Raw genomic sequence first — 18,839 nt, 5'->3', positions numbered from 1 at the left:
ACTTTACCTTTTTCTTCCTGAAAGAAATTATTTAAGCTACTTGGATCAACCCTTCTTTCCAACCAAAACTGTGGTCTAACAGTGCTGTGAGTGGGTAGATGATTCTCTCTCTAGCCCTGCACGGTGACATTATAGTGAGGAGCACTCAATGACATCTATAACATCTGAACACCACGTGCAGAAAAAGGGCTAGAAGTGCAAAGCCTTGTTAAGAATTCAGATATTGGACAGATATTAAAGCATATTTTATTTTGAAAAACATTCTTTTTCCAGTGGGTTGCCCTGCATTTGGGGTGTTCCAATATTCAGGTGTTTTTATTGGCTCTGTATGGGCAAAGATGTTCTTGCCTGGAGCCCTCCTGGTCCCATGGCACAGCACCAGATCTGTACAACTAGCTGAGAAGGTAGAGTGTCCTCTGCTTGGGAGTGAGCTACCACAGGAAGAAGCTAACACAAGCACAAAATTCCTGATATTTGGGTTATTGTATTACAGCCAAGTTGAGGCCCTAACTGCCATGCAGAATGGGAAAGGGGTTGAATCTGAAGCTGAGATCTTGTTCTCAGTGGTGCCCAGGGGAAAGAGCTAAAGGTTTTCACAGTCATTCCCAATTTGTACCAATATGACAAAGACTTGTATCCATCCAAGAATTATAATGTCTAGCCAGTATCTGTAGGAAAGCTGACACACAGGGTGCACTTCCAATTGTGTGGTGGAGCAGGCAGAGCATTTTTGTGTCTCTATTTCAAACCAATGATGTCTGAATAATGATCTCCTCTGGGCAGCTGTGGCCATGTTGTACCCAGCAGCCCATCCTGCATCAGGTTGCTGTGGCATCACACATGTGGCTAATCACCACCCATATGCTGAAAAAAAGGTGTGCAATTGATGCAACAGTTCCAGCAGGAACCAAGGTGTGCACAATGAGGAGTTGCCCATTCTGGTACCTGCTCCAAAGCCAGCATGAGCCCATGGGAGTCTCAGGCCAGAAGCCAAGATTTGGTTCCACTCCCAGTAAAGTCAACGAAACTCATTTACAGTGGAATGATTTCATCTTGTACTGCATGCTGAACAACTTGCCATCATTACTATTAGTAGCAGGGGTTTATCCCAGGTACAAATTAATGGAGCATGGAGCTATGGTATTTCTGTGGAGCTGATTAGTGGAGCCCTGGGCTAAAAGATGCTAAATCTGTCATAGTGGGTGAGCAGGATCACACTTGGCTTCAGAGTCTGACTGCCTTTAGGAAATGCCTAAACATCTTTCTGTTTATTAAATCTGTTCCCATTCTTAACATCAGCTAATTGCCATCCCATGCTCAAAGAAGACAGCCCTATCTAAAACCAAGAGGTAGGTAAAATTTGATGACTCTGTTCTTGACCTGAAGACCTGGGTTGCCATTAGTGTCTTTAATATGGGAAGTGTTAAGATAGTATGGTGCTGAACAACAACAAAAACTAGAAAAAAAAAAAAAGATCAAGGAGTGTTCAGCATCACATACTGAGGGGCCCTGACTGCAGGGTTTCTTTTTTCTGTTCCTTTAAAATAGTTTTTCTTATATCACAAAGATTTGCCTTTCTTTTCTGCTTCACAGACAAGTGAAGAAAATACAGAAATAATCTCCGGAGATGTTCTGCCAGTATTTTTGCTTCCTTGGTGTATATCTTTTCCTTCCAACTCAAGGGTAAGCAGTGTTTATTTTATTTTACAGGAAATGTCTGAATTATGCTTCATATAAATATTCTGTGGGTCAAAAAGAAACTAATCTTCCAGTTATTCACCATTACTGCTGCTGGGATGTGGCACAGATTAGAGCAACCTGCATAGACCCCAAAACACAGCTCATTCACAAACAGTACAACCCCTTATTCCCTGTTCAGCACCAGAATGGATCTCAGTTCTTCCTGGAGTCCCCCACAGGACTCCCAGCTGTGTTTTTAGCATCCCTTGAGTGGTTAATGCTGTGCACTGACTGGATGCTATAAGGTCCTTTTCAGTCTAAAAGGTGCAGCAAAGCTCCAAGGACTAGTAACTCAGTTTAAAAATGAAAAAAAATCATCAGAGCTTTGATTAAGTTGCATTGCTGGGGGTTCTGAACCTGTTCTCTCAGGTTCTGAGACCCTGGGGAGACAGAGGTACTTGCACCTCCTTCAACCCTTCACACAGCAGTAACAATCTGTTAATGATTCACTCATTCACATTTTCATCAAGTGAGCACATGACCACCATGTCATGTCCTGACCTTTACATGACTTGATTTACCTTACCTTACCCTGACTCTACCTGTGTACAGGATGGTACAGATCTGTGAGCCTCATGTCAGGTATTTGCTTTGTTGCCCACCCACAAAACACTGATTTTGACACTGTAGGGTTGACCCCTCTGTGTGCAGAGCAGCTGGGAGTGGTGTCTGTGAAGTGCTCAGTGCCTTTCCCCTCTGGGTGTACTCAGTAGTTTTACTGCTGATGGTAGCTATAGGGATGCTGCCTGACAAAAATGTATGAGGATGGAAGGTAGTGATGAGGGAGGAGGAGCTGTAGATCAGCAAGATTTGTCTTAGGCTGTCATAAGCAGGAAGAAAAAAGCAATGCATGTCTGTATAAAAGGTCTATAAGAGAAGGAGTTGGAAGGGGGAGCTTGTGGGTTATTGGTAGCAGCCGTGAAACATAGACCTTCCTTGATTTGTCTGGGACATTTTAAGGATAGTCTGAGGCTCTCCTTAAGCTACTATGTGTGCAAACATGTCGCTGTCAGCTGAGGTAATTTGTCATCTTCCCACCTCTTCAGGGTGCTAGTTATAAGCAGCCAGTATAAGCAATGTGAGCAAGTGATTATGATTTCAAGTATCTAATAATTTTAATATGCATTTTATGCAGTTTGTTTGCTGGAAATGCAGCTGCACACCAGATGTGCCCAGCCACACTTAACAGGATGTACTTCTGTCACCAGGAGTTGCTCCCTAGGTCACATCCCCGACTTGCAGGGCAGCATGGCAACATCCCTCCCTGGATTTGAGAACCTCACCATGGGATACAACAAATACCTCAGGCCCTACTTTGGTGGTATGTTGGCTTCATGCATTTGACTGAAGAATAGCCTGTCAGTCTTGTGGAGCGGGGAGAGCATACTTTAAGCTTTATTTTGGATGCCCCAGTTTAAAAGGTTGTGTTCTTTTTAAAAGAGCTAGGAGCCAAGGCTGCCCTAATTTCTGTGTATTCACTGTTGGCTTGAATAGGTTATACATGAAGGTGCGGGGCATGAGAATGTGTCCATTTATGAAGTTAAGAACAGGGAGTTTATGAACTTCAATAAGTCCGTGAAAGACCTGACAGAATAACTACATCCTGCTCTAATAGTACAAGCTTTTGTTTAGAATCTGACCTTTGTGATTTTCTGCTTTGTTTTTCTCACATGTATCTATTTAGTAGATTGAGGCTACAGAAGAGTAAAGCCATTCTCCTTGCTAGAAATATTTGTTTTGACACATGCTTTCGTTTCACAGTGACCCACAAACTAAACCTGCTTTAAGCCCTTGAGAGACACTGGAGAGTAGGGAGCACCTGAAGGACTCCTAGGTATTTAGGACCTTACCTGATGCTATTGTTCAGTTTGGGTGTCAGGTCTCACTCCAGGTGAGTGCTGGAATGACACAGAGGAAAGGGTTTCTCAGAATGACATTCAGCACTTGAAAAATATTGATCAAAGTTTAAAAAACAGCTGTGAAAACTTTTATTTGCTCAGCTTTGCTTTTCTGCCAGAAAATTAATGAAACTATGCTCAATAGAAAAATTCCCCAGCAGCTTTCACCAGGACTTGGAAGTTTCCATATTGTATCTCCTGCAGGCTGACCTTCTGCTACTGGCAGCTTTAAGTCTTTTTCTTTTTCTGAGCATGGTAACAAACTCCCGGGACAGAGAATTTACCAGCTTGTTATGCCTAGAATGTCTGATCTTTGGCAAGAATAGGAAAGCTTCTTTAGATCTTGTCACATCAGTGAATAGATACTTCTGAATTATGTAACAGAGATTAACAGCATCTACACCACCCTATGCCTATGTCAGAGCCATAAATGTTAACAAAATGGTTCAGGACTTGGGCTTGACCCCCCACAGAGGCCCTGGGTCCTCACAGCTCTACCTTTTGGTCATTAATTTTAGTGGGCTAAATATCTAAAAACACCATGGAGGATGTGAATGACAGCTACTTTAAAAAAGACGTATCTTTTGCAAATGAAACACATTTTGGAACAGTTTAAAACAAATAAGCCAAAAGACCAAAACCACCTGTTAAGAAGATACAGAAACTGTGCCTTAGACTTGCCTAAATGTGATTGAGATGATGAAAAGGAATCTTAGCAAGTCCCACAACGACAGGGGTTGCTGTGTTTTCACCAAGTCAGACAGGGCTGTCTCGAGAAGCACCAAGCCCTGCTCAGAGCCCCCAAATCATCCCGGGGATCAGTCAAACCAGGCAGGAGCTAAGGGAAAGTTTTTGTCTTTCAGCTCATGTACCAATTGTACTCCCGAGACTGCTGCTTTGCGGCAGGACACGGTGAGCCCTCCTCAGCCCCACCCTAGACGTTTCCTGGGGAAGAGCTGCCCTCTTGTGGTGGATTTCATGAGTTACTGTTAGAAAACAGACTGCCAGGATTCAGGACTTGAATGCGGAGAATTTTCTTGTAAACAGAAGAGAATTTCTGTGCCTCCTAGTTTTTCCTGCTTGAGAAAAAGGGATGCTGATTGCTGTCTTTCTGTGGAGAGTTATCTGAGAGCTGTGCAGGCGAAATGCCTTGGACAAAGTCTCCTGTTCTGCTCTTGCTGCTGGGCAGGAGTTGTAGGCTGGGCAACAAGAGAGAAACTGTCTCTGGCTGGCTGGCAGCAAATGCCACCAAAATGCTGCCTCTCTAAACTTGCTCATCTTCAGTGCTGGTACGGATTTGGTCTCTGTTACCATCACCAAATACAGAACTTCAGCTCCCTAACAGTGAGATACTTTATTTTGGATCACGATGTCATTTGTGAGCCTCGTGTTCTCAAACTGTGTGTAACCCTTTGGGCTTCTGCAGGTGGGCACAGGATGCTGTCAGCACTGCCCACACTGCACAGCTTCCTGAGCAGTTCTACTGTGCCTTTCACTCTTCCCTTCTCTCTGCTGATGATTTTGTTTCTCTCCATAGGACAACCTGTTCAAATTGCAATGAGTCTGGATATTGCAAGTATTTCTAGTATATCTGAGAGTGACATGGTAAGTGAAAGATTTTTTTATTTTACAAGAGATAAGAGTAGGACTTGCCTGAGAGGTTGCTCATAAATCCCTCTGCATTCAGCACAGGAGCTAACAGGCCTATTTAAGCTGCTTTTTCTGTGCCTTGAGACCACTCTCAGAGGTGTGATGAGAACAGGACTCATACTTATGACTACAGACTGTGTAAATACCATAGTAATGTGGGCTTGTAAATAGAGATGGCTCCAAAGGTCCTACTGGTCAGAAACTCAGCACCTCCAGGAAACCTAGGCCCCTTTGAAATAGAAAAATATCAATCTTGTGTGGCATTTTCTTCCCCCTACCTTTCTTCACTGTAGGAGCCCTCTGTGTAGAGCAGGAGTGGCCTGTGTTTGAGGTGCTGGCACTGACTGAAGACAGAGCAGAGTTTCTTCTCAAGGAGGAGAAATGATGTTTCAAGCTGCAACACTGTCTGAGGCTAAGGGGCTGACCATCTGCCCCTCTCCCAAAAAAAAGTTCAAATATACACTGCTTGCTGAAAATTCTTCTTTCAAATTGACCAAAACTAAAGGCTACTTGATAAAGTAAATAAATTACAGCAAATTAAATAAGTTCAAATACTCCAGCCACAGCAAGTGGATTCTGGCAGGCCAAACTCAAGTTAAACCTAGCATCTTTAGATTCAAAACTCCTATGAAAAAAGATGTGACAAGTTTTGGTTTTTTTCCACTGGCTTGGGTTTTTTTAAGACCCTGATAAAATGACAGGCTGGATTTCCTTACCTTTTTTTTTCCAAAGTGCTGAGGTCTCTTTCATGATCACAGTTATAGTACGTGTATAATTTTCCATTCTAGATGATGACTGATTTTTAATGTCAGTGACTTGCCAAGTGGCCTGAAGCATGCAGTATTTGTTCTTTTACATACAAAATGGAAACAAAAATATCAATTAGAGTAATTGCTCATTTAAAAAGTATTATGAGAATAATCCTTAGTCCTCAAACACTACACCTGAGGGTATATGAGAAATGTAACGCAGTAATTAATATCTGTGATGAAAATCTAACAGATTTTCTGTATGTATGTGAAGCTGAGCTTTGATAGGTTATGAGCTCTGCTTCTTGTGGCATGTGGCAGACTCAGAGCTGTGCTGTACAGGCGTGTTGGACACATACCCTCACAGGATTTCATCCCTTTCCCAGGATTACACAGCCACCATATATTTGCGGCAGTGCTGGACAGACCCCCGGTTGGTTTTTCACGGCAACAAGAGCTTCACACTGGATGCTCGCCTCGTGGAATTGCTCTGGGTCCCAGACACATACATTGTGGAGTCAAAAAGGTCCTTTCTGCATGAAGTCACTGTGGGGAACCGCCTCATACGACTGTTCTCTAATGGCACTATCTTGTATGCCTTAAGGTAGATCAACCTTTGTCTTTGCTGATGGCAGTGGTTTAGAATAGATTGCAAGAATCATGCTGGACGGGAGCAGATACCAACTGTCCTGGGTAATGAGCTTGGAGTCAACAAGCCAGGTGTGACCTTAGTCTTCTGATCCATATCCCTCTGTCCCAGACACCTGGAGAGCCCAGTCAAGGATCAGGTTCCCATCATGAGCCATGCTTTGTCCTGAGCACAGTGCCTGCTTCAAAAGTTAGAATTTTAGTTACTCAGGAAAAGTTGAGTCAGACCAAGGTGAGGGAAGAATGAAGGGGAGGACATTGTAACAGTAAAGTACTGGAAACAGTGTTCCCAGTAAATAGTAGGAAACTCTGCTTATCCAGTGGCATGTAGCTGCAATTTCTGCTTTTTTAGCAAAAAGCATATTTGTACATGCACTGCAGATATGTGCCCTGTAATTGTGTAAGATACTTAGTGTTCTCTCTCCTCTGCTCAAAGTAACTGTGCCCCAGCTACCTGAATTGCAAAGTAAAGCTGATATAAATTATCTCATCTACCTTCCATATTACAGCAAGTCAGAGAATGTAACAGCAGTTACTGTGCCTCAGCTATGAAAAATGAGATATTTTATTGCATGCTTTTATTGCAACTTTTGGAGTTCTTTCTCTTCCTGCAGAATCACTACTACTGTTGCCTGTAACATGGACCTGTCAAAATATCCCATGGACACACAAACATGCAGACTGCAGCTGGAAAGCTGTAAGTATAACATTTGAGACAAAAAACTGTTTTTGTAAATTTCGTATGTCTCATCCCAACACAGTCTCAGTCTTAGAAGTCTCAAAAAAAGGAATAATCAGTGATTTTGCTCTCAATTAAGTTAAAGGTTCATCCATGGCAAAGCTTGCTGGGAGAGACTCCTTAAAAATTTAGGGCACTATAGGGCTTTTACACAGTAGCTCAGCAAAAGCAGTGCTGCTGTTCTGTACATGTGAAGCTCCACAAGCAAACAACCATGTCCCACTTCCCATCACAAAAGAGGAACAGCTAAAACTTGATACTGAAACACCCCCCCTCAAAAAAAAAAAAACCTAAACAGATTTTAACTTCTAGGGTTACGAAGCACCTATGGAAGCACATATCATTTTCACATTAAAATCACATTAGTTCAACATGGTTAACTTAATTACAAAGAATAGCTCCTGGAATAATAATGATTGGCCTCTTCTGCTAAAGCATGGTTTGTTTGGGCCTCTTTTCAAAGTGATTGTGTCTTACATCATGCACAGTTGCTGTGTAATTCCAATGAAATTACATGCACTTTGCCCACTGGAGATTTCATTAGAATAAGTGCCCAGAAATAATGCTATTTAAATAGAGGCCAGACAAATTAACAATAATCTATCATTTATTATAAAATTTTCTTGACTAACCACAATTTATAAAACTGCTTAGAAACTTTTAAAAATCACATGCTCAGGATTCTCCTTAGGGATTCATACCCTGGACAACTAATTTAGGAGTTCATCACACTCAAGCTCTGGTCATTTGTGTCTAGTAAGAAAATACAATTAGATAAAATAGAACTCCAACTGCAGCTTACTCCTTCTATCAGGATGAACAGGTCACTATCAGAACCAAAGTGTTCCTACTCATTTTCTCAAAGAAGGGCTCTTAATAAAATAATCAAATTAGTGAGATTGATGGGCTTGTTTCCTAAATTAAGTGACATTTTTTGACTGAATGGCAGGTTGGTGACTCAGATCAAGCTTTATCCCTCATTACACTGAGGTCACATTAAGCTGTCATTTACACTTCTGAAGGTAGTTACTCAGCATACATGGAGTTTACTGATAACTCCTTGAAGTGTTGATCTCATCTGTCCTACCACTTTGAGGCAGGAATTCAGTGTTACCTGAATGTTGGATGCATTTTTATGTCCTCAGTAACCTGAAGCCTTTGGAGACAGGAGGATAGTTTTTGGGACAATGCCTATAAAATCAGAAGAGCCTGGTTCATAACTGCAGAGCAGTCTCAGCTGCTGAAAATGCCTTTTCTGGTATTTTTAATGCTAAAATAGTTTAAGATAGAAATACCTCATGTAAATGATTGTAATATGTTCTCAGCAGCCCTGCATGTTGTGCATCATTCACAGCTGATGTGGTCCTATTGAAATCTGACAGAAAGCTGACAGAAACTACAGCAACAAAAGAGTTGCCAACTAGTAGCCAACCCCCTCGTCTAACAGAGTTAAAAGGGTCTTTTTCCAGCCTGCAATGCCCAGATAGTGCTTATGTTCCCATGAAGGAGACAGGGCAGAGCAATAGCTGGGCTTTTACTGTCTAATCCACATTAATTTGGGTCTTGATGTTTTCCTTAGGGGGATATGATGAAAATGATGTCATCTTCACGTGGCTGAGAGGAAATGACTCGGTCCATGGCATAGAAAAGTTGAGGCTCTCTCAGTACACAGTGGAACGATACTACACCCTGGTCTCAAAGTCACAGCAGGAAACAGGTAAATCAGTGAAAGTGAAAAACAAGAAAAGCTCTCCAGTATTTCCCCTACCACCTCCCTTCTCTTATGTGGGACAGTACATTTTTAGCTAAGGGTGAACCAGCAAAGTCTTTGGCAAATCAGAATAACGAGAAGAGAGAGTATATGCTCAAGTCATTTAATGAACTTTCAGTTGATTTTTAATTCTCTCCATTTCTTTCCTTCTCCACCCATACCTCTCCCTTACTTCCAAGTGTGAAGAGTATAAATACTCTGGAGAGCTGTGTTTACAGTGAATGGGAGTAAAATTAGCTTTTAAAATATACTTTTGTTTGAAAATTAGAATTTTATCATGTTATGATGGAATAAGATCCCTTTGCATATCAGAATTCCATGTCTTTTTCATCATGAGTTTCCTCTCTCCAATCACAGACACCATGAAAGGGTGCGAAATTTCCTTAGAATGACCAAGTTTAAAAAAATAACAATGTTTTCTTGTTTACTGTAGCATACACAGCTCACAAACAACGTGGGTTTTGTTTCTGTCTCAAAGGGAACTATTGTTTAAACAACAGAAATATGTCCTGAAAATGCTAGCAATCCAGCCCGGGAACCCTTACATTAGTATTATGGTAAATTGATTTTTAAAGATTGACTGAGGTTTTTTGAGCGCAAAAAGAAACAGTTATCTAAGATAACAAATTGTTAATGAATATAGAGAGTCTAATTCCCCATGATGGTATTTGGAGGCTTTGGAATGTGAGCCAGGACCTGCTTAAATTGAGAGAAAAATCTCTTTCTTTCTTAGCCATCAGGTAACTTGGTAATTCCTCTTCAAAGCAGCTATTGGAAATAATGTGCTGTGCCAAGAAACCATGGGAAAGCATCATCCCTTCTCTCTACTCTAAATTAAGACACTAGTATAAAATGTTTCCACTGTGGATTAAGTTCGGAAACCCTGTTGCAAATATTAGATGTCCCATGTCCAGCAGTGCTCTCTGGGTGTGCCCTCTCATCTAGGAAATATAGCTCAGTATGACCTGAGGCAAGAAGTCAAGCTTGTGTAAGGAATCCAAATCCCCCAGTTCCAGTGCAGCTCTGCTGATGTACCACAGTGGAAGGCCTGGTCCTGGGCTGTCCCAGTCTCAGTTCAAGGGCCCTGGGGAGAAAAACGATCACTTTGTTTCTTCCTTTTGGGAACAGGCAGTTACCCACGGCTCATACTGCAGTTTGAGCTGAGAAGAAATGTCCTTTACTTCATTTTGGAGACCTACGTGCCCTCCACGCTGCTCGTCATGTTGTCCTGGGTTTCTTTTTGGATCACACTGGACTCAGTGCCTGCAAGAACCTGCATTGGTGAGGCACTGCCTGGTTAAAGGAGATTTAAGCAGGCAGGGGAACTGCTGAGGGTTGCTTAGATTGTAGTTTTCCAGAGCTCTCTGCTCAGTGATAAATAACCTGCTCACATTCTGCTTTTAGTTGTGGCAGAGCTGGGTTAGCAGTACCAAGTGCAGAAGATTTGCTGTGGCTGCTGCATTTGCCCACTTGTGGAGCTGTGTGTGGCCAAGGCTCCCAGCACATTCACAGCCGAACAAAGAGCAGATGTCCTGTGGGATGTGCTCTGGAAGAGATCAGGGTCATGGGGGAAGATTTTTTTACTGAAAGCAAGAAAAAGAAGAGCCAAGTGCCTTCTGGAGCCAAGTTGTCAAAGGCAGGGACAGACTGTGTGAAGCTGGTAGGTAGCTAGTGCTACAAAAGCATTTCAGTTGATGGATGATATAGATTTTCTAAGTAATAGTGTGCTCTACCTAGCTAGCAACAGTGACAGCAAGTGCAGGAGGACAGGCCAAGTCTTTTCCTAAGTGTCCATAAGAGGTCTTTTTGCTTTCCAAGGAGTCACGACTGTGCTTTCCATGACAACTCTGATGATTGGCTCCCGAAGCTCACTTTCAAAAACCAGCTGCTTCATTAAAGCCATTGATGTTTACCTTGGCATCTGCTTCAGCTTCATCTTTGGTGCCCTTGTGGAATATGCAGTGGCTCATTACAGCTCATCACAAAAGCGTGCAGCTAAAGCACCACAAGAGGTAAGACCTGATCTCCCTTTATAAGCCTCGTTATCTTGGATCAACAATCAGGCCTCCATTAACTGAAGAAGACAAATGGTCTTCCTGTTACGGATATAGTGACAATTGCTTCTCCTAATTGCCACTAAATCTGAATTTTTCAGTGCAACAAACCGTGAAGGGCACTAAACCTCCGGCTCTCTGACAAAGACTTCTGCACATCAGCTGAAGCAGTGACAGCCTTAGCTGTGCAGGATCACATTCAAGAAGGCACTTGCACTCGAACTGGGTCTAAAGCCCTGAGCTGAGCTCATGGGAGACCATGAAGCACCTCTTTTTATTTCAAATAACAGCCAAAGAAAAGCTGGTATAACACAGCTCTTCACTCTTCTGTGTAATAATTCTGCTCGGCTCCAGTTTTTAGTCCCACAATGTTATTGGGGGGTTGAGAGACAAAGTGAATTGCTCAAAGTGCTTATTTAGTGGAAGAAATTAAATAGTCAAGTATTATTATAATCCAGTGGTCATCAAAGTTTCGAATCTTGTCAGAGAAAAAAGAGGTTTCCCACCTTGCTGCTAAGTAAAGAGATGGATGTCTTGCAGGAGATGAATGTTGGGTTGCTGAGAGCAAGACTTGCTCTAAGATCTCAAAATAGCTCTATAAATACACGGGTGGAAACACAGGCATCTGTGGGACTTCAGGCAGCCTTAAAAACAGACAGCATCTGAAAGGCACATTTGAGTATCAGGAGTTTTGGCTAACACATTTGAAGCTGTGTTCTTTTATTATCCTTTTGGTTTCCTTATTGATTAAAACACTCTCCCTCTGCAGAAGCCAAACCCTAAAACTAACTGTACTGTCTTGTTCCCTAGGGCCCTGCAAATGAACTTGCTAAAGAAATGGAAGAAGTCAACATCACTAACATCCTTAACAGCTCCATTGCCAGCTATAAGCAGAAACTCAGCCTTCCAAGCATTGATATTTCCAGCAATAATCTTAACTACAGTGGCTTGACCATGAAAACTCATGAGAAAATCAAATGTGTCTTGAGAAATAGAATACACAGGATTATTAGTTATTTCACAATTCAGAACCCCAGCAATGTGGACCACTACTCCAGAGTGCTTTTTCCTTTGTTTTTCATGCTGGTCAATGTGTTTTATTGGGCTTATTACCTATATTTTTAGTATAAATGAGTTGCTTCATTCTCCTGTGTCAGCAGGAGACAAATCTTGCCAGTGGGTATCTAGGTACCTAACCACAGTGAATCCAACATGAACAAAATGCTCTGTTGTGTTTCCTGAGGTAGAGAATAGAAGAGTGTGTGAGGTATGCAAGATGCAAAGCCTTCTTGGTGCTTCAGCATTAGCAATGTTGATTCTGGACAACTGCTTGTTCAGCTGAGTGGCTGTGCTGGGCTCTTGTGCTCATACCTGTTTTTCATCCCAGCATCCAGCCTCTCACCTGGCTGGAAGAGGGTATGTAGGACTGCACATGGCAGGCCATGGAGCACTGTAGGTGGAAAAATTGTCTTCGTAGTCTGAAGTAGGTTGGAACCTTCTAGTTTAGATCTCCAAGAGTAAGTAGAATTATAGCTGTTACTCTTTGTTTGCCAGAGGTTTCAATTACAGAAGGATGGTGATTGCTGTCTCAATAGTGCCTCTGTTCAGAGAACTGGAGGGCAGCAGTGTGTAAGCTCAGAGAGGAAGAGCTCCCATGCATGGTGCTTCCTTGTCCTGGGGATGAGATGATGGCAGAACAGTGACTCCAGTTGTGCTGGCACGGGTGCAGGGCTATGCCTATTGCTCTGAATACCTGCCAGATGCACTGAGGTAACCCTCACTGCCTATGGGTCCATGAGGCAAACACAGGGCTTTTCATTTCTAGAGCTATATTTTTTCAGAGGTTGGTTACACAAAATACAGGCTTTTGTAACCCATCTCTTGTATTCTTCCTGTTGTGCTGCATCTTCAGTGTCTTCCTCACAGAGATTATTCTTTACCCTAGAGAGTGTCTCCTTCAGCTTTCACTGCTATAAGCAGCTCTTGTTTCTTGTCTGCCATATGCAAGAGTGGCCAATTTGTCAGCTCCTTCTATAAGTGGCTGTGCAGCTGTGACAAGTCAGCAGTCCTGTTGGGTGACAAACGCACACATAGGCTCAAGTACCATGTTCTAAACCAGTTTTCACCCTATTTTAGGCTCAAAGTGTTACATTTGTGTAGAAATTTTGGGCTCTGTAAACTGCCAGTCAGCTTTGTTTATCCTGTAATCATCAGGACTGAGATTTGTTTTGGAAAAAAATGAGTAGCACACACACACAGTTATGTTTGAGAACCAAATGCCATTTGGAACTGTGTAGATTAAAGCTACTGGAAGTCTGTCTTTCCTGCTTTTAAAGCATGTTTTATGGTAGATTTCCATCCCCCACTCCTCTTCTTTTTTTGGTGTATGCAACTTCAATAACTTTGAGGGCATATTCCTGCAGTTATGTAGACAAAATGCTAATTGCCTGCAGTGGCTGCCATTCAGCAGGAGTTCTGGCAGAGTGAGGCCGCTCAGCATGTATCTGATATTACTGTAGCATGCACACAGGGTTTGTTCAGTGTCAGAGTCTCTTACTGGGGTTTCCTCTAGAAGGTGGGCAAAGCACACAAAGCTATAGATTTTTTTCTTTAATAACTTTTTATTGAACCACTTCACCACACTGTATTGTGAAGGATCTAAACCACATATTCATAAATCATAGCTTTTACAAAGTGCAGTGCAAGAAGACAAAAGGGAACAGACTGACAATGGCAAGTGAATAAACACAGAACTCCAATAATGAAATGTTGGCTTGTATATACTGGCATTTAAAGTCCATTCCATAAAATGTAATAAAGTGAATGTTTGTGATATGAACACAAACCCCCCAGAGAGATCCTCTATTAAAAAAAAAAAATCATTACTTTCTTTCTGTGTCAATTTTTTTTCTTTAAAACCCAGCTAAAGTGCCCTTATGTGTTCTACACTGCCCACCAAATATTAATATCAAACAAAAGGCATTTCTTTGTATGTTATAGTAGACTGTCACTCTCAAGGCTTGCTTTCATCAGCTGCAGCTTTTATTACTACTTGGATGCTTTGAAGTTGCTCAGGACTTGTTCTAAGTGTGCCTTTACATATGCCTCTGTGCACCAAAATATTTTCTGTTTTTTGCCCTAACTCTGGCCCCATTGGGGTGCACAGAGCAGTCCAAAGGCCTTTCCAGTGGTTAAAGTGGTGCTCAGCAAGAACCAGATATGGAAATTAAGAGACAAAGGAAGCCACTGAGCCTCTAGCCTACTGTAGGTACATCAGTCATGTCAGAGGGACCAAAATTAATACATTCTACAGTGAAACAAGTCAGCTTAGTTGCACTGGTGTCCAGGAGCAGCCTGGTGTTGCTGCTGTCCCACATATGACACTTGGCAGAGGGCAGTGACAGACGAGTGGTGTGATGAACATAGGTTCTGCAGAGTGGTCAGGATGAGGTGCTGCACAGTCTCAAGTCTTTCCTGTTTCAAGGTTCTGTCCAATACAAACTAGAAGCACCACTGAATTCAAGAGGATACTTTCACAACTTGATATATTTGGAGTGTACAGCAGCTTCTGTGATTCTGGTATGCAAAGACAAGCCCCAGTATTTTAATAGACACCAACTGAAAAGTCAGCCTTTTCCACAAGACTGGTTTGTAACATGTGAGCTGCAGGTGAGGACAAAGCCACAGGTAAGCACTGCACACAGCTCTGCTTAAGGGGTCAGCCTTGCCTAGGCTCTACAGGGAAGAGGAGGGGTGTTAAGTAGTGGCCTACCCCATGAAACATCTTCTAGGCTGATGGTTCTTGAGCTTTGATGAGAGCTCTTTCACCTCCCATCCACCATGTCTGCCCTATATCTCTGAGAGACTTGGCACCACAAACCTGGATGAGCCACAGGACAGAGTTACTCCTGATGTTTACTATTTTGCCACGGTGCCAGGTTTGTGCTCTTGGTAGAATGTGAATGTATGGAGGAAAAGACTGACTTGCTTCTTGAGACAGTTCTGCTTTGCAGTGATGTTCTGGCCTGTGGTAACCTTGCCTTACATATACTTCCTAAATCTGCAGCTTCTGGAATCTCTGCCTCTTTTTAAAAGCATTTGTACTTTAAGCCTCTGTGGACAAACATTTGTGCATGTGAGCTAGCAGAGGTAAGCATGATGGATAGTGAGAAGCAATCAGGTAACATGGGTCACCTGATGAGCTCAAGAGATGCAGATGCTTGTATCTGGTGCAACCCGAGGGAATATAAAGCCTCATACCATACTACACAGAAGAAAGCACAGGGACCAAGAGCATTCTGGCACAGCAGCATTTTGGGGATTAATTTACCATTTAAAATAGAAAAAAGCTGCACCACAGAGGAGAGTAAGAGAGGCTAACATGTAATGCGTACATCTAAAAGTGTAGCAGAGAGTGATAAAAAATTCCACTTTTATGTACATTCCAACATTCACCTGCTTCCCTCTATTCCCTGCTACCCCCATCCCCTCAGATTCCACCCAACTCTTCTTGTGCTTACTTCACCCTAGCATATGCAGGAGCTGCTCCTGCTACAGCAGCCACCAGGCTGAGCTTTGAGAGTAGTTTGTTTGGTTTTTTTTTTTTCCAAATTCAGGATGAAGGATTCATCTCAGGAATCCTATTGTTCCACAGCATGTGGTTTACATTACCATTTCCAAAAGGTATTTGTATATGCAAACACTACCATCTGCTGTAAGGAATACTTTGCATTTTTTAAAAGGCTAATTCTTTTTCAAACCAACTGATGGAACTGGTAGCAGAAATTGTTCTCATTTTCTTACTGTATTTTAGTGTCAGAACATGCAGCCAGCAAGCCATATCTTTAACAGGAAAGACTGTTTAGTGCTGATAATTGGCACAGGTTTTCTTACTGAAATAACTTCTATATTCATTAATTAATAAAAGCTGCTTTATATTACAACCTGTTTTTACACTTAGGATCAGACAATGGGCTTCTTGGTAACCTAAGGAGAGTGTTCAGTCTGTCAATAATTTGATGCATTTTCTTTCTGTCTCCCTTCCTTTTTGAGATATCTATCTCAAACAACCTGCAGTTTTCCTCAAAATTCCTGTAGTCTGAAGCTTTTTAATTCTGTCTTACTTGGTTAGCAGTTCAGCAGGAGAATTCAGGCTTGAACTGCAAGCTGCTTTGGCTGGGCCCAAAAATCTGTGTTATATCTTATTTTCTTCATACTACCGCAGCTACTTGCAACTGCCAACAAGAAATCCATATTTTGGGAGCTAACATTTCATTGATCATTCATGCCAGTTATGAATTGGGAACTAAGAAGAAGCAAATTTAGTTCTAAATAAAGAGTTGCTTTTTTTCTCCTCGAAAAAGAAAGGCTTTTGTGTAATGTCAGTGTTCTCTACTGGGAGATCCCAGATCCTAAGCAGAGACACGTGTATACTGGCACAGTCTTGAAACAAGAGATTTTTAGAGTCAGGGTGTATGAGCACCAAGAGCTCCTGACTGCTTTGCAGGGACAGGGCTTTAATTGTGTCCACTGGGCAGCTGCATCTTCCCAGCACTGAACTGTCAGGGGGCATGACCTGAGAAGTTGTCCCTCTAGAAGCTTGTGACTCCAACTGTCATCTGGGTTTGTTTTTTCCAGTATGCTGAAAGGGTTTTATTTTCAGTCACACAGAGTCCTTCCATTTAGTCAAACCTACTGAGATCCCCAGATAGCAAATCCACACATTTTGGAGAAGATGGAATTAAAGCTCCACAGGTAGGGTCAGACCATGCAGTTGTTGCTCATTGCTGCTAAGACGTCACCCTGCCATCTGCTGGACAGGGACCAAGATGTTTGAGCTGCTGACTCAAACAGCTAAGCTAAAAGCCCTGGGTGGAATCCTGAGCCCATTTAAGTTAATGGGAGTTTGGCTATCGATTTAAATATGCTCAGGTGTTTACTTCTTAACTGCTCACACTCATTTTTCATTCATGTTCCCTCAGTTAATGCTTTTTCTAGGTTCCATGCCTCTTATTAGAATTAAACAAGCAAAGCTAAAATCTATCACAGATGACCTACTCCCATTACTATGACCCTTATCAACAACAGGATAGTAAAGGGGCCAGAACTAGTGCAGGGCTCCTAGAAACTATAAAATCCAAACCTATACCCTGACCCCAAGAGCAGAAGCATTAATGAAAGGTAGGAGTAGCAAATATCCCTAGACAAGCCTCATCTTCCCAGGGGTCTTCAGCATTTGTGATAGAGCTCCACTGTTGATTTTTTTGTTTTAATCTTCAAGTATTTAGATGAATGTTCTTATCTGGAGGGATGCCAACCTGTAGGATGATACAGTCCAGTTTTCTAGAGACAACACACGGAGTCCTGAGAACAGTGGAAATTCCAACAGCAGAGGCAATACCTGTGACCTCAGCCCTTCTTTCAGTGGTAAGTGCTGCCTATCTGAGCTTGTCTCAAGCCCTGCTTTCTGTCCTTATTAACTCTGATGCTTCCTCCTCTCCTCTCTCAGTTTCCACCTCCTACCACTGCACCTCTCATGGGTCCACAAACCATCCCAGACTAAAGCCAGTGAAGCCTCCCCTCATTTCCCCAGACACAGCCTGGGTGTTCCCTCCACTGGACAGCACAGCTTCTTTTCAAGCTCTCTGATCACAGATAAGCATATATGTTTGTCAGAAGTGTTAAATTCTGGAACAATTCCAAATAAAAGCACAGTACTGAGAGGAAGATTCCTTCTCTCCTCTTTGCTGGTTCATGAACACTGTTGTTTAGGAAACTGGCTTTTTGCAAGACTTAATTGAAAGCTGTATTAGCAGAGCTCACAGCCTGAATCTAAGGCTGTTGCAGACTTATTTTGCTTTGTAACAACAGTCAGAGCTCACTGTGCCTTTAAAAGAGAAAGAAGAAGGAGCTGGAGTCCAGTTCATGGTTTAGCCTGAGGAAAGAGGCTTCACACCAGCTGGCAGCTCCAGGAGGTCCTACTCTGCCTTTCCAGGCTGGTGTGGGACTACAGAGGCCCTACCAGCACCATGCAGGCTGTGAACTTCTCTGCTTCAGTCCTTAGCCTTGCACACATCAAAGGGGTGAGAGAATCATTTGAGAATATCCCATTTATACAACTGCTCTGGCACAAACTGCTAGAAATGTGAACTTTGAAAAACAGCTTTGAAAGTTCCAGTGGGAATACTAATTCCTCCTTCCTCCTTAGCCTTTCTGCTGCATAGATCTCCCAGGGTGGAGGGTCTAGCACCAAGGGTGAATCCTATTTCCCTCAAGAGGTACAAGTATATTATGCAATATCCATGTGCATCAGAGACAAGCTTAGAGAATTTATATCAGAAATTGGTTTCTAGTGGCTTTTCTAGAGAAGTAGTGTTACGGTCTATGTGTACATTCACTGTCATGGAAACCAGTACTTTCATCAGAATTGCTGTGAGAGAGAAAACTATAGGAAAATCCCCCAAGTTTCCTCTCTGTGTCTGATTTCCTGTCTGTTTTTAGGGGCAAGTAGTTTCTGCTAATAAGACTTTCCATTATAAAGTTTCCATAGCTTTGGAAAGTATCAACTTTGCTGTGTAGATCAAACAGGCC

General features: G+C 42.3%; 1 protein-coding gene across 1 annotated transcript; it reads left to right on the top strand.

Annotated features, from left to right (window-relative positions):
- The first annotated feature begins 1,627 nt into the window (after nucleotides 1-1,627).
- GABRP (gamma-aminobutyric acid type A receptor pi subunit) lies at nucleotides 1,628-12,374 on the top strand. Its single transcript, XM_008498722.2, has 9 exons — nucleotides 1,628-1,683; nucleotides 2,949-3,061; nucleotides 5,176-5,243; nucleotides 6,424-6,641; nucleotides 7,300-7,382; nucleotides 9,004-9,141; nucleotides 10,324-10,476; nucleotides 11,014-11,207; nucleotides 12,060-12,374. The coding sequence occupies exons 1-9, from the start codon at nucleotides 1,628-1,630 to the stop codon at nucleotides 12,372-12,374; spliced, it is 1,338 nt and encodes a 445-aa protein (XP_008496944.2).
- The last annotated feature ends 6,465 nt before the right edge of the window (nucleotides 12,375-18,839 follow it).

Source organism: Calypte anna, chromosome 13 (assembly GCF_003957555.1).
Source record: "Calypte anna isolate BGI_N300 chromosome 13, bCalAnn1_v1.p, whole genome shotgun sequence".
Classification (NCBI taxonomy): Eukaryota; Metazoa; Chordata; class Aves; order Apodiformes; family Trochilidae; genus Calypte; species Calypte anna.
Note: the sequence above shows the minus strand (reverse complement) of the source record. Positions and strands in the feature narration are given on the sequence as shown.

Excerpts from the sequence above, each read along its gene's own strand:
- GABRP (XM_008498722.2), top strand. The coding sequence starts at position 1,628 with ATGTTCTGCCAGTATTTTTGCTTCCTTGGTGTATATCTTTTCCTTCCA. Across the intron at positions 7,383-9,003 it reads CAGACTGCAGCTGGAAAGCT|GGGGATATGATGAAAATGAT; the intron begins GTAAGTATAACA and ends TGTTTTCCTTAG. Across the intron at positions 11,208-12,059 it reads CAGCTAAAGCACCACAAGAG|GGCCCTGCAAATGAACTTGC; the intron begins GTAAGACCTGAT and ends CTTGTTCCCTAG.